We start from the raw sequence: 14,380 nt of genomic DNA, 5'->3' as shown, positions 1-14,380 counted from the left end.
TTGTGATCCAGTGCTTTTTGGGGGAAGGCAGGGGTGGGAGAGCCTCATAGGTGGGAAGCCAGCGCTCAACAACTGAACCACATAGGCTCCCCTGAGTTGATTGTTTTGTTTGCTTGTTGTTTGTTTTTGTTTTTAGGAGGCACCTGAAACTGAATCTGAGACCTCCCATGTGGAAAGCAGGCGCTCAACCACTTGAGCCACATCCATTTTCCTCTACTTATTTTTCAAGTCTTCCTCAAATCCGCCTCTTCTGTGACGCATTCTCTCCCTCGCACTCTAACCTCTTCACACAGTTCCATTGTCTATGCTCCCAATGTATTTTGTCCAGCCTTCTATCAGCATCTATGCAATATTTTAATTGTCTGCATTTTTATTCTATTTCTCCACTAAATTCCTTCAAGGCCTGTGTCTGATTTGATTCAGTCCTGTACTCCCAGTGCCCAGGCCAGAGCCTGGCACAGAAATTATAAAACAAGAAACTGTGATAAGGGAAACCCTCCCTGTTTACACCCCAAAGAGAATATAGTAATTCCATATGAGATCTAATGGGAAAAGCCTTTTAAAATAACATTCACATCAGCCCTGTCCATGAATCACAGAGATTTTCTAGAGTCTCTCAATCTAAAAGGTTTCTGACTCCTTCCTTTAGGGATCAATCAGTTGGAAAGGAACAGACAAGTACCTTTTTCAGGAGAGGTTAGTGTTGATCAAGGAAGAAATTTACAGTTTTGTTGACTTGACTGGTGAAAGGGCTAATCACATTTATTAGTCAACACTGTATGTCAGATTCTAGCAGACAGTGGTTTGTCATTCAAAGTCCTGAGGCAGCACCTATTATACAATTGAAAGCAGGAGAAGGGAAGTGGCTGTGGCTCAACCCTGGGTTCTCATCCTGGGGCCTCCTTATGAAGGCAGGCTCACCAGCAAGCCGCAGAGAGCCACCTGGCCCACAGGTACCACAGAGTACCACCCAGCCCGTAAGCACCCTGGAGAGCCAACTCAGCAAGGTGACAGAACAAAAAGGGAGAGAAGTAAAAAAACACAGAAGAATGCACAGCAAATAGACACAGAGAGCAGACGAGCAAGCTGCAAGGGGGGTGGAAATAAATAAAAAAATTTTTAAAAGCAGGAGAAGGAAGAAGAGAAGAAATATCATACACAAGCATCTACTTCCATGTTCCAGAAGCCACATTTTCTTACACTTTAAATGTTATTATTCTTCCATTTAGATATATTTTTTATTTATTTCTCTCCCCTTCCCCTTATCCCCCTCCCCCAGTTGTCTGTTCTGTGTCCATTCACTGTGTGTTCTTCTCTGACTGCTTCTATCCTTATCAGCGGCACCAGAATCTGTGTTTCTTTTTGTTGCGTCATCCTGTTGTGTGAGCTCTCCGTGTGTGCGGCACCATTCCTGGGCAGGCTGCACTTTCTTTCACGCTGGGCGGCTCTCCTTACGGGGCGCACTCCTTGAGTGTGGGGCTCCCCTACGTGGGGGACACCCCTGCGTGGCAGGGCACTCCTTGTGCGCATCAGCACTGCACATGGGCCAGCTCCAACACAGGTCAAGGACACCCAGGGTTTGAACCGCAGACCTCCCATGTGGTAAGCAGGCGCCCTATCCACTGGACCACAGAAGTTAGAACAACACTAAATGTTACAGTTAGGACAAGGTTGGGAATATTGCTTTATGTTTGTTTGCTGCAAAGGCCTCCTGAATTTTCTTGAAGAGATATGGGTCCCTCTGGTGGCGAGGATGTATAATTAATGCAGGCAATTTATCAGTAACCCTCACTTTTTGACCTCTTTTATTTTAAGACTCTCAAACTAATATGCTTATATTAGTTTGCTTATATTCCGCAGAGCCTAACAGTTCCTGCACCCTAACAAACACTCAATAAATGTCCACTGAATACACAAATGAACAAACTGCAAATTATATCACATGCTGAGCCAACTGGCACTAAGTCACTACAATCACAGGCAATTAATATAAACAAACACGATGAACTGAACAGTGTTCATGCATGATTGGACACACTGTATTCATATGCCTTTGATCCAAGCTGCATTTTCTGCAAAGCCATTGTCTTCCTCCCAACTGCTTAAGAACAGGCACAATGAGGCTGGTGATAAATGCTTTTGGCACAAGCAAAGGATGGTTTGATCACATCCAGAAGAGAACTGGTTGGCTTAACATCAGAATTCAGGGAATTCTACAAAAACCAGTCCTACTTGATATAGGGCTACTGTCCAGGCTTTAAGTCAGGGATCATCTATAAACAGGGCTGCAGTATTTCCAAGTGATTCTGTAGTTCTTGTTCAAGAAAAGAGAATAATGGCAAACAGTGAGTTATAGTCCCAGGGACTGAAAATCTTAAAACTTGCCAGCCTCCTAACTTGGATGACATTAATCTGGCTGTGTGCAAAATTGCTTCTATTGAATAAGATATTGTTGAAGACTGTACACTACTCAGAGTTCTCTTTATAAAAACTTATCAGAAGAAAATTTCCCTCTGGCTTCAATACTAGCAAAAGCTACGCTTTTATCTTAACATTTTCATCTTACAGATACTGGAGACCTTGTAACTAAATTTCTTTTTTCATTTTCACTACCTGGTACCAGGAGCTATCAGAGGAATTTTAGCACTGGAAAGGACATCACAACATACATTTTTTCATACTCACTCTGTAGTTCCATTTTACTAGTCACCCTTATAGTTAGGCATTATAGACCTAATGCCTTTATTTTTAATCTCGTTTAGTTACATGAATTTCAATAAACCTCTGCAAATGTTTTTGAAAAAAAGAGAGGTATTATAATTTTCAAAGCTTCAATTAACCAGAATACAAGCTGAGTATTCTTGAGAATTGATTATTCTAGTTCACTGACAGCTGCGAAAAAGCTGAAAATATATCAATCTTTCTGCCAAAAGCACAGTACTTTTAACATAATTATTGATGATTTGTTTGGCTTAGCCACAGCATAGTGTCTTAGGCAAAGCCCGGAAATTTATAGTCCACAGATCTGGACCTATGTCATATATATCTCATTTTCTACGTGAAGATCAAGCCATTTAAATGCTGAGCTTCAAACTAATCTGTTAAATGGGAATAACATTCTCTATGATGCCTAAATTATAGTATGGTCATCAAGTGAAAAGATAGCCAGTCATTTTATAAACTGTAAGGGATCATACCTGCTTTATTTCTATCAGTCTGAATAGCAGTTTTCATTATCAAAGAGAGTGAGCTGAATGTGGACTGAGAACAAAACCTAACAGAGGGCCTATGCATAGTAAGTGTTCAATGTTGCTGAATGCATGAATCAAGTCCTTTCATTTGCCAAATGCAGAAACAGAGGCCATGAAAAGGTCTAGATTTTTTTTGCTTGTTTGGTTTTTAATCCAAAGGCAACAGTATTAGCAGCTGGTAAGTGGTAAGTGCTCTAGTTAAAGAGCCTAGTTAACAGATAAGATATGCAAGGCTAGTGGGTTGTGCTCTACTCAACATTTCATCCTAGCACCATAAAGCAAAGCACTACCCATCCTATTTCCCCAGACTGGGTTACTAGGCCCCAGTGCCTTTTGATCACATATAGCCTCTGAGCAAGCCACTGATGACAAGTGGTGGAGTAAAATATTTATATAAGATGGACAGAGCCAAATTCTTAGAATATAACCAGAGATTAAGTAGAGACATCATTGTGATGCAATACATATGCAAAGAAGGAAACTGTGGCCAAATCGTCCTGTGAGAAATATGTATATGGTCTGATAATAAAAGTAGTCGTAACAAGGTGCATTCAAAGTGCACAACTATTGTTTTGTCTGCCCAGTGTCCTCTATCAAAACAGCCCTTTTTTCTGGGCAATTGCTTGTCCACCCTCAAAAATGTGGTTCTAGAGAGGCTGCTAATGATGGTACCCTTCCCTCCTCCACACACAGATTTCTGACAGTTTAAGAAGGGATTGTGGCTGAAGTTTCAGTATCTCACCCCTCTGGCTATCCTGACGGTGGGGGGCAGGGAGAGGGGAAAATAGTAGCAAAATATGAGTCTCCTTCCTCTTACACAATAAACTAGGAGGATATGATCCCAGCAGTGCTGGCAGTGATGGGTCCAACCACTTCGTAATGGAGTAAGCAGATACAGACGAAAAAAAGCCATCTCTCAGAGAAACAGAGTCAGTCCTGACAGTGTTCCAGTTACCTCTGTCCTTCCAGTTTAATTACACAAGGCAATAAATTTCCCTTTTGCCTAAGTTAGTTCAAGCTGGGTTTCTGCCATTTGAAAGAAAAGTCCTACCCATAGCATACCTTATCCCTATATCCCTCTCTCTCCTTCTTGCAGTTTTTTTCCATTCCATTCATTGCCAAATATTTTAACTTCTTTATGAAGATGTGTAAAAGTTATATAGGAATATACCTTTTTATCAACCAGCAGCCCAAAATTCTTTTAGAAATTACCAGGATTTACATGAAGAAATGAATTTTGGAATGAACAATGTCCGACAATAAAAGGATGGGTAAATAAATTAAACTTATCTATTTGATACAATGCTATGCAGCCACTTTAAAAGTTTACCAAAAGTAGGAAGCAGAGGCTCAAGCAGCTGGGTGCCTGCCTATCACACGGAAGGTCCCAGGTCTGGATACCCGTGCCTCCTAAAGAAGACAAGCAAGACAGCAAGCTGATGCATTGGGCTGATGTGGCAAGATGACACAACAAAGAGACACAAAGAGGAAACTGAATGAGAGACACAACAAGCAGGGAGCAGAGGTGGTGCAAGTGATTGAGTCCCTCCCTCCCACATGCGAGGTCTCAGGTTTAGTTCCCAGTGTCTCCTAAAATGAAGACGAGCAGACACAGAAAGCAGACAATGAACAGATACAGAAAGCAGATAGCAAACACAAACAACAAGGGTAGGGAGAGAAATAAATAAATTAATCTTTAAAAAAAAAAATTTAACCAAAAAAAAAGTTTAACCAAAAGTAACTTACAATGTAAATACATATGTGTGTATATGTTATAACATGTAAAACACAGAAAAACTGTACATATGCATGATCATTACTCCATGAAAAAAAATTCTTGGGAATATGAAATCCACTAAAATATTTCCAATGGTTATACCCAAATAGAAGAACTACGGGTATTTTTGTTTTTTACTTCTATTTTCCTTCACCAAAATTTTACTGAATGAGCATTTTATTTTTATGATGGTGAAATGAGGAAGGGCCAAGAGATTTTAAAATTTTAAAAATATATATAGGGAAGCAGCTGTGGTTCAATCAGTTGGGCTCCCATCTACCGTAAGGGAGGCCCTGGGTTTGTGTCCTGGGGCCTCCTTGTGAAGGCGGGCTCGCCCGCATGCCACGGAGAACTGCCCAGCCCGCAAGTGCCACAGAGGGCCAACTCAGCAAAGTGATGCAACAAAAAGGGAGACAAATAAAAACACAGAGGAGCACGCAGTGAATGGACAGAGAGAGCAGATAACAAGCAAACCACGGGGTGGGGGGAGGGCAGAAATAAATAAAAAGATAAAATACATACACACACAGAAAGAACACACAGCAAATGGACACAGAGAACAGACAGCAAGCAAGAACCGGGGTGGGGTGGGGGGGATATATATATATAGCCCAATAGTGAAATTTTCAATACTGTTCTTTCATTAATGTTCATTAAAATTTTCATTAAAGCACACAAACATCTGCATTTCAGTCATCTTCTCTTTTGGGACCTCCCATGTGGGAGGGAGGCACCCAATCACTTAGGATTTCAAACCATGGATCCTGGTATCCCTGCCAACATCAGCCACCATGGAACTTGCCACTGGTTCATGTGGGCTCTCTTTCAAGGTCTCCACTGTATGGATTATGCCAGACACATGGGCAGGTAATTCAATTGGTCTGAGTGTCAACGATCACACAAAAGACACTTTATACTTAAGTTTAAACGTAACTGAAATTTTAAAAGATAAACTATTTTCTGCCTACCAAATTCAGAGAGAATTTTTAAAAAATGCTAAAACCTAACGTTAAATAGAGTACAGGGAAGCAGTTGTGGCTCAACTGATAGAGTGTCCGCCCACCATATGGAGGGTCCAGAGTTCAATACCCAAGGCCTCCTGACCCATGTGGTAAGCTGGCTCACACACAGTGCTGCTGTGTGCAAGGAGCGCCATGCCACACAGGGTTGTCCTCCGCGTAGGGTGCCCCACACACAAGGAGTGCACCCCGTAAGGAGAGCCGCCCCACATGAAGAAAGCACAGCCTGCCCAGGAGTGGCGCCGCACACACAGAATGCTGACGCAGCAAGATGATGCAACAAAAAGAGACACAGATTCCCGGTGCTGCATGACAAGAATGCCAGCGGACACAGAAGAATACACAACGAATGGACACAGAAGCAGACAACAGAGGGGAAGGGGAGAGAAATAAATAAAGTAAATCTTTAAAAATAAATAAATAAATAATTTAAATAGAGTACAATCTTGAAAAAAGATCACCCTCATATGGGGATCACTGGTACAATCTTTCTAGAGAACAATTTTGGATAAGTATATATTGTCTTTTAAATATTCATTCTTTGACCCAGCAATTAACCTCTATCAGGAAATAATAAGAGGATAAATATTTATGTATAACGATATTTTCTGCAATATTCATTATAAGACAAAAAAAATGTGAAACAACCTAAATGTCCTAAAATAATGGACTACTTAGATAAATTACGGTACATTCACATGATGAAATATTATGCTGGGACAAAAAACTATGTTTTTGAAAAAGATTCAAGGCATGGCAACACACAAAAGAAAGAACACTGAATAAATAAGCAGGATACAAAACTATATGTTCACCTTGATACTAATAATGCATGTGTTGTATGTGTGTGTGAGAGAGAGAAAGAATAAAAAGACTGAAACATCAAAATACGTAAGACTGGTCATTCAAAGTGATGAGATGATAAGTGTAGTATTTTCTTCTTTAAATTCTTCTGATTTTTCCAAGTTTCCTGCAATGACCATTTCCCTATAACCAGAGATTAGCCATAGAGCCCCAGCCCAACTACGCTGCCAACTATTTTGGAAGAGAACACAGTACTCACATGGATGATGCAGTCACCCTGGCTCTTCTCTTGATGGGCTTCCTTCAGGTCCTTTTCTAATCTCTCTCTCTCCCGCTGCAAGTCACTCAGTTCCTGGGTGACCTTCTTAATGTTTCTACGCAGTCTGTGGTTCTCTGTACTCTTGGCGAGGTTTTCTGAGCGCAGCGCAGCCAGAAGGGCTTCCTTTTCTGATAGAGCAGTCTCACAATCTTGAGACCTCTAAAAGGGAAGGGAAAGAGAGAACTGAGCTGATTTTTATACCTCATTAAACAAACCAGGGAATCTGCATTCTTTTTTCACCTTGGGAAAAGAAAAATAATAATCCAACATAAGCAACATTTAGGACCTGAAGCACAGGTAATATGAAGATTTCAGAATAACATAGAGTATGTTTATGTTATGATGTTGATATTAAGGGGAAGGGGGGAACCTACAATTGTGTGTAAGTATTAAAAGAGTCAAAGCACTAACAACACACATCTTTAAAGGTGAGTTTATTTTATCATTTTTATCAACCACCTCATTCTACACATTCCAAATATCCTACAATGAATTTCCTTTTATAGTGGAGGGAGGAGATAATGCTATTTCCAAAGTGAAAATAATTTTTAAATGGGTATGGGGGTAGCACACAAAGTCCCACCTATGATTAGAATTCACATATCTGAGCCTTTGCACTTTGGAATAACACTTGTCATTGCTTCACTGTCAGGCCATGCTAACCCTGTAAACTCTGGCTATTTTACTCATGCTGCAATTTAGTTCAACCACATGACATCCCAAAAAGGTCCCAATACATAAAAGAGTATGCATTTAAAAGTGTCTTTGCAACATTCAATGTATGTATACTATAAAAGGTTGAAATGGTGGCCCTCAAAAGGTATTTCCAAATCTTAACCCCTAGAATTAATGTGACCTTACTTGGAAAAAAGGATCTTTGCAGGTCTATTTAAGTTAAGGATCTCAAGATGAGATCATCTCGGATTATCCATGTGGGCCCTAAATTCAGGGAGAAGTGTCCTTGTAAGACAAATGCACAGGGAGATCTGATACAGACAGAAGAAAGAGAAAACGCATGGCCAGAGAAGGTCATGTGAAAATGGAAGCAGAGACTAGAGTTATGTAGCTCAAGCCAAGGGACACCTGGAGCCACCAGAAGCTGGAAAAGGCAAGGGAGAATTCTCCCCTAGAAGCCTTCAGGGGAAGGCTTGCTGACACCTTGATTTTGGACTTCTGGCCTCCAGTTTCTGTTGTTTTAAGCCATCAAGTTTGTGGTGATTTCTTATACCAGCCCTCGGAAACTAATGCATATAGCTGATAATGAAAAGCCAATATAAGCATATTGTGTACTTACTCACAGACAAAACCAGGGATCCATAGAATAACAGAAAGAACACAGGCTCTGGAGTCCTAAGAACCTGTAAAAATGGCAAACACCCTACCTCTGCTTGTGACAGTAAAGATTAAATAAGGCTCAACCTGACATGGAGAACCTGAAGAGTTTCAATAGTTCCCAAGCTAGATACCGTGAGGCAAGAAAACTGGCCAACAATGTGCATTAGACAACCTCAAAAATCATCTCTAAGTCTCCAGATTAGGACCGAAGGTTAGGAAATTAATAAATCTACATAAATAAATCTAGGTAACATTCAGATTCATAAGACTCTTCTCTCTTTTTCATGGCCCAATACAAGGAAAACATCACAATGCTTTTAAGGATGCCTGGTCCTTCTGGTTGTCAACTTGCCAACATTTCTCTCAAGCAATAAGAAATATGGATGGTTTTCGTAAAAACTGAGCTTTTAAAATTTGATAAATACAGATGGTTTTACTAAATATTCAACTCTCCCCACCCCTCACCCCAGGTATCTGGACTATACAAAAAGGTAGCATATTAGGAGGGAAATATGCAGTGTGGGGATTTGCATTATAGAGACAATAAGAAAACCTCCGATGCAAATAACCATAATCCTGTAGTGTACATCACTGGGGGTAACCCAAAAGAACTCGGCTTTAAAATCTTATTTTCTAAGCAAGGGGAAAAAAACCCTCCAGTGTAATCTCAGCTCTATTTCATTAACCATTGTCAAAATGGTAGGGGAAGACAAGTCTGAAATTCCAACTGCAAAGACTGTCTATGCTTCTAGCACATCATAATTTAAACCAAATCACTTCAATTATTCTTATTGTGAACTAAAGCTCTACAAAAGATATGGCATGGGATATGAATCTTAGGAACCAAACCATCTTAAATTAGATTTAACTTCTAGTTTCTATTCTATAACCAAAAGCAACATTGGTAAAGGGGTGGGAGGAAAGAGATATACGTAGTGTGGGGCTTATATAATTTTATTGATTCATTAAGTTACTAGCAATAGATAAACAAGGTATAGGTAAACTGGAAATATACAAAGAAACTGTTAAAGGAAGTAAGTGAAAACACAGAAGTGAAATTAGGAGGAAAGAGAAGATCAAGGGGATGAGCAAAGCAGGAGTTCTTGCAGTTTAACCTTGGGGGAAAAAAAAAAGAAAAAGCAGGTCAAAAACATCAAGGCCTGGACCTACATTTCTACATGTAGAGAGGAAGGAAGAGAAACCTAGCAGAGAGTGGTCAGGACTTTAGAAGCCAGGTAAGGGTAAGTATGGGGGTGACAGGTAAATGCACAGGCTTTGGAGTGAGATTATCTCTAGGATCAAAACCTAGCTCTGGGCGGCAGACTTGGCCCAGTGGTTAGGGACTCCGTCTACCACATGGGAGGTCCGCGGTTCAAACCCTGGGCCTCCTTGAACTGTGTGGAGCTGGTCCATGTGCAGTGCTGATGTGCGCAAGGAGTGCCGTGCCACACAGGGGTGTCCCCCGCGTAGGGAAGCCCCACATGCAAGGAGTGCACCCCACAAGGAGAGCCGCCCAGCGCGAAAGAAAGAGCAGCCTGCCCAGGAATGGCGCCACACACACGGAGAGCTGACACAACAAGATGACGCAGCAAGAAGAAACAGATTCCTGTGCTGCTGACGACAACAGAAGCAGACAAAGAAGCAGCAGCAAATAGACACAGAGAACAGACAACCGGGGGGGGGGGTGGCAGGGGAGAGAAATAAATAATAAATAAATCTTTAAAAAAAAAAAACTAGCTCTATCACTTACCAATTCTGAGACCCACAGTAAGTTTCTTCAATCTCTCTGAAACCTGGATCCCTCAGCAATAAAACAGGAATTTTAATAGTTTCTACTTCATAGAGCTATTGTGCAGATTAATTAAAATCATCTATGGAGAGCACTTAAAGGGTTTGGCACAAAGTATATGTTCAATAAATGCCTGCTGTTACTATTAGCATTTATTACATTCAAATCCTGACCCTGACACTTGCTAGCTGTGTGAGTTTGAATAAGCAACCTGAGTCTCAATAAACCTAGAGATAGAAGGTGGGATGAGGGAAGGTGTAGTAACAATTACCTTCCCCACAGGGTTGTGCTGAAGATTAAATGAGATAATCCATATATCTTGCACAATATACTACCTGCTGTAGAGTAAACTCAGCACCTCTAACTGTGATGGTACTTGTCATCACATCCTTATCATGAATCAAGTCCAACTAGGTTCCACTGTGTCCCAGAAGGGAGTTGTGCAGCATGGAGAATATTGAGGAGGGGGTTGGAGAAGCACCCAAAGCCCACAGAAAATTTCCTTATAACTGGACTGAGCTAATTCTATTACTAAAGACTTCCAATAGAGGGAAGAAGAGATGTGATGTGGGGGCATTTTTGGGACTTGGAGTTGTCCTAAATGTTTTTGAAGGGAGAGGTACTGGACACTGTATATCCTGACATAACCCACTGAATGGCCTGGGGAAGAGTGTAAACTACAACATAAACTATAATCCATGTGGTGCAGCAGTGCTCCAAAATGTATTCACCAAATGCAATGAATGTACCACAATGATCAAAGAGGTTGTTGATGTGGGAGGAGTGGGGTGAGGTGTGGGGTATATGGGAACCTCTTATATTTTTTGAGATCTATGTATCTTTAAAAAAAAAAGGCAATTAAAGTTTAAAAATTTTTTAAAAAAAAGACTTCCCATAGTTTTTCTTATCAAAATCATCCAAGTATCTTTCAGATGCAGCAACCTGACCTCACCAGAAATAACAGATGGAAGAGATAGTCACTTAAACCAGAAGAAAAACTTACCTGAAATTTTTGTGTTTTCTGGGGCACCTCTCTGGCTTTAGCAAAGGCAGCACTGAGCTCTTCTACTTCATTGTTAAGTTCTTCAACCTGGAGGAAATAAGGAATAGCAGCCAAATAAGCAACAAGGCTCTCCTCACTCTGTATGGCCCAAATGCTCTTCCTGCTCAATTGTGTAGTGCTTAAGATCAAGGGGTTTATAATCAGAAAAAAACTAAGTAGGATTTCTATTTTGCCATTTACTAGCTGGATGACTTCAAGCCAGGCGCTTAATCTCTTTCAGGCTCAATCTCCTCAACTATAAAAAGTGGGCACCACCACTCACTTAACTATAGGGTTGTTAGTGTTAAATGAAGTCATGTATATTAGTGCTAACATGACTATTATTTTAATAATTACTATTATTATCCATATAGATGACACATTAAAACAATCTGACCTGGCTAGTTTCAGAATCCCTCATCCTCTAGTGATCTTCTATCCCCTAGTTCAGCCATGAACTGCCACAGCGACATCCTGGACCTCACAAGCACCCAGAACTGCTCTGTCTCTGGTGTCACTACATATTGAAAGTCTCCAACTTCAGCTGAGCCTTGAACTCATGACCCATGAAACAAATTATAACTACTATTTCATATATATACACACACACACAAACACACATATAAATATACACATACAGACACATACATATATGCCAAATCTCTGCTGCATCTGACAGTGGTCATTATTGAAACTTACACTCCTTTAGCATCTTCAGTGATAGTTGCCTGGTTAGGATCATACTTCGATCCTTCGTGCATTCCTCTTCCTATCTCTGAATTTTTATGTTCTCTCAGGGTCTCAGGGACCACTTCTTTCCTACACCACATACTCTCCTTGGATAAGGAGAACAACTTTCAGAATTTTAACTCACACCTGCATACAAATGAATCCCAGATCAACATCTTCAGACCTGCACTCTCTCCAAGCTTTAGACTTTCATATCCACCTATCTGCCTCCTGGATAACTCACCAGGAAGTCCATGGTCTCCTCAAAAGTCAATACCAACTGAAACAACTCATCATCTCCACCACCAACCCCATCTCACCATCATATTCCATCTTCTATGCTTTTAACTGAGTTGGTGGCACCTCCAGATTCCTAATCATGCAAGCCAAATACTAGAAGTCATCCTTGACTGTTCTTTCTATGAATTCCTATATCTAATCACCAAATTTATTTCTAAATATTTATTGAATAAGCCCTATCGCTATTCCTATTTGCTATGACCACTGCTCTATTTTAGCCTCACTTGGTTCCCACTCGGGCTATTGGCCACTCTCCATTCTCGCCCTCCTCCAATTCATTCTCCACATATTACCAAAGACTTTTCTAAAATGCAAATATGATCACACCTCTCCTGCCTGAGAGCCTTTAATAATGCACAACCCAAGCAGCTAAATATGATTTACTAGTTCCACCACCATGGACTGTCCCCTTTCAACCTTTTCAGCTGTTTCTCTCACCTCACTTAAGTTTTGCACTTTGTGTTCTGGCAACCCTAAACTGCGTGTTATTACACACAAACATATATCTGGCTCTTTCCTTTTGGCCTGTGTGCTTCCCTCTGCCCTTCCAGAACAGCCTCCCCACCCCTGCCTCCTTTCCCAACTAACTACTACTCATCCTTTAAGATTCAGCCCAGGCATCTTCTCCTCTAGGTACCATTTCCTAATCTGGATTAGGTTCCCTCCCTCAGCTTCCCCAGCCACTTGCATATCTCTTAATCACAACACCTATCACTCTGTCATTCTTCCCTTGACTTATGAATGGAGATATGTTTTCTTTTCTTTGCATCTGTGCCCAGAACACTTATTAGGGCACCAAAGATTGTTAAATTAACTAATGACAAGAAAACCAGCATGTAACCATCAGTTGAGTCATAAAGGCTGCAATCCAGGAAGTTATCTAATGGGTTCATAGCTATGGCCTTGCCCTCTCCCAATCTTTTTATAATCTCAAGTTCCTGCTATTTTTCAAAAGATTAGACCACCACTCTCCAATGATAGCCACATTGGCTGGTGGGTTCTTGATATGTGGCTAGTCTGAATTGAGATGTTCTGTAAGTAAAAAATACAAACTGGACTTCAAAGATTTAGTTTGGGAGGAAAAGTTAAATACCTCATAATACTTTTGTTTCACTGATTACATGTGAAATAATATTTTAGATATCTGTTATTAAAATTAATTTCACTTGTTTCTTTTTATTTCTTTTAATGTGGCTACTAGAAAGTTTTAAATTATATATGTAATTCACATTATATCAGTGAGTTAGACACTCCAAAAGAATTTCCAATGGACTAAAAGACCCTTTCCCCAATATCTATACTCATTTCAGTTCTCTTATAAACTTTTTACCTAAAGTTAAAAATTCAGTGTAGGAAGGCCAGTCACAGCCAATAAAGAAGGTCAGTCACAGCCACTAATAAAGAAAAATATCACTTCAGTGCATCAGACATACCTCTTTTTCCTTTGATTTTAGTGCCATGGTTAGACCCTGAATGGCTTTATCCCTCTTTAAGCTATTTTTCTTTTCTGTAGCAATTTCTCTTTCCTTCTCTCTCAGGTCCTCCTGAAGTGCCTAAATTAGATTAGAGAAAGATTCACTAAGTTGATGCGTTCCAACCAAAATGCACTATAAATATATCTTTAAGAGTACACTCAAATGCAGTTATCCTATCTTATCTCTGTCAACCTGTGATGAATGCTTCCAAGCAGAGCTGAACACAGCAGCATCAGCTCCAAGTTACTGTATTACTGCTCAAGGCAACAGGGCTGGGTGAAGGGAAGAGGATCAGCGCGGGTAAGATGATAACTATTTCTATGGGAGGGACTCCAGTGCTTCTGGAGTCTGAATACAGTCACATCATAGCTTTGAAACCGTACCAGGTTATTTGGGAGAGATATCAGATCATTAATTTCATTCTTTAATGCTACAAAACCTAGCAGAGATTTGGTTTGATGGAGACTGAACTATACATTTATAGTCTGAGTTCATTTTTAAAGATAATCACTGCTGCTTCCCTCCTGGGCTGTTGTGAGG

At 40.4% G+C, this 14,380-nt stretch overlaps 1 protein-coding gene across 11 annotated transcripts in view; it reads right to left on the bottom strand.

Annotated features, from left to right (window-relative positions):
- CDK5RAP2 (CDK5 regulatory subunit associated protein 2) overlaps nucleotides 1-14,380 on the bottom strand; it is a 256,300-nt gene that overhangs the window by 163,925 nt on the left and 77,995 nt on the right. For all 11 annotated transcript variants that reach the window (XM_058302477.2, XM_058302480.2, XM_071217029.1 and 8 more), the window contains exons 10-12: nucleotides 13,799-13,918; nucleotides 11,298-11,384; nucleotides 7,111-7,329 (exon numbers count right to left, since the gene is read on the bottom strand). In XM_058302477.2, coding sequence (XP_058158460.1) covers nucleotides 7,111-7,329; nucleotides 11,298-11,384; nucleotides 13,799-13,918 — 426 coding nt within the window. The remainder of the gene's footprint in view (nucleotides 1-7,110; nucleotides 7,330-11,297; nucleotides 11,385-13,798; nucleotides 13,919-14,380) is intronic.

The sequence above is a fragment of the Dasypus novemcinctus genome, chromosome 8, assembly GCF_030445035.2.
Source record: "Dasypus novemcinctus isolate mDasNov1 chromosome 8, mDasNov1.1.hap2, whole genome shotgun sequence".
In the NCBI taxonomy this organism is placed as follows: domain Eukaryota; kingdom Metazoa; phylum Chordata; class Mammalia; order Cingulata; family Dasypodidae; genus Dasypus; species Dasypus novemcinctus.
Note: the sequence above shows the minus strand (reverse complement) of the source record. Positions and strands in the feature narration are given on the sequence as shown.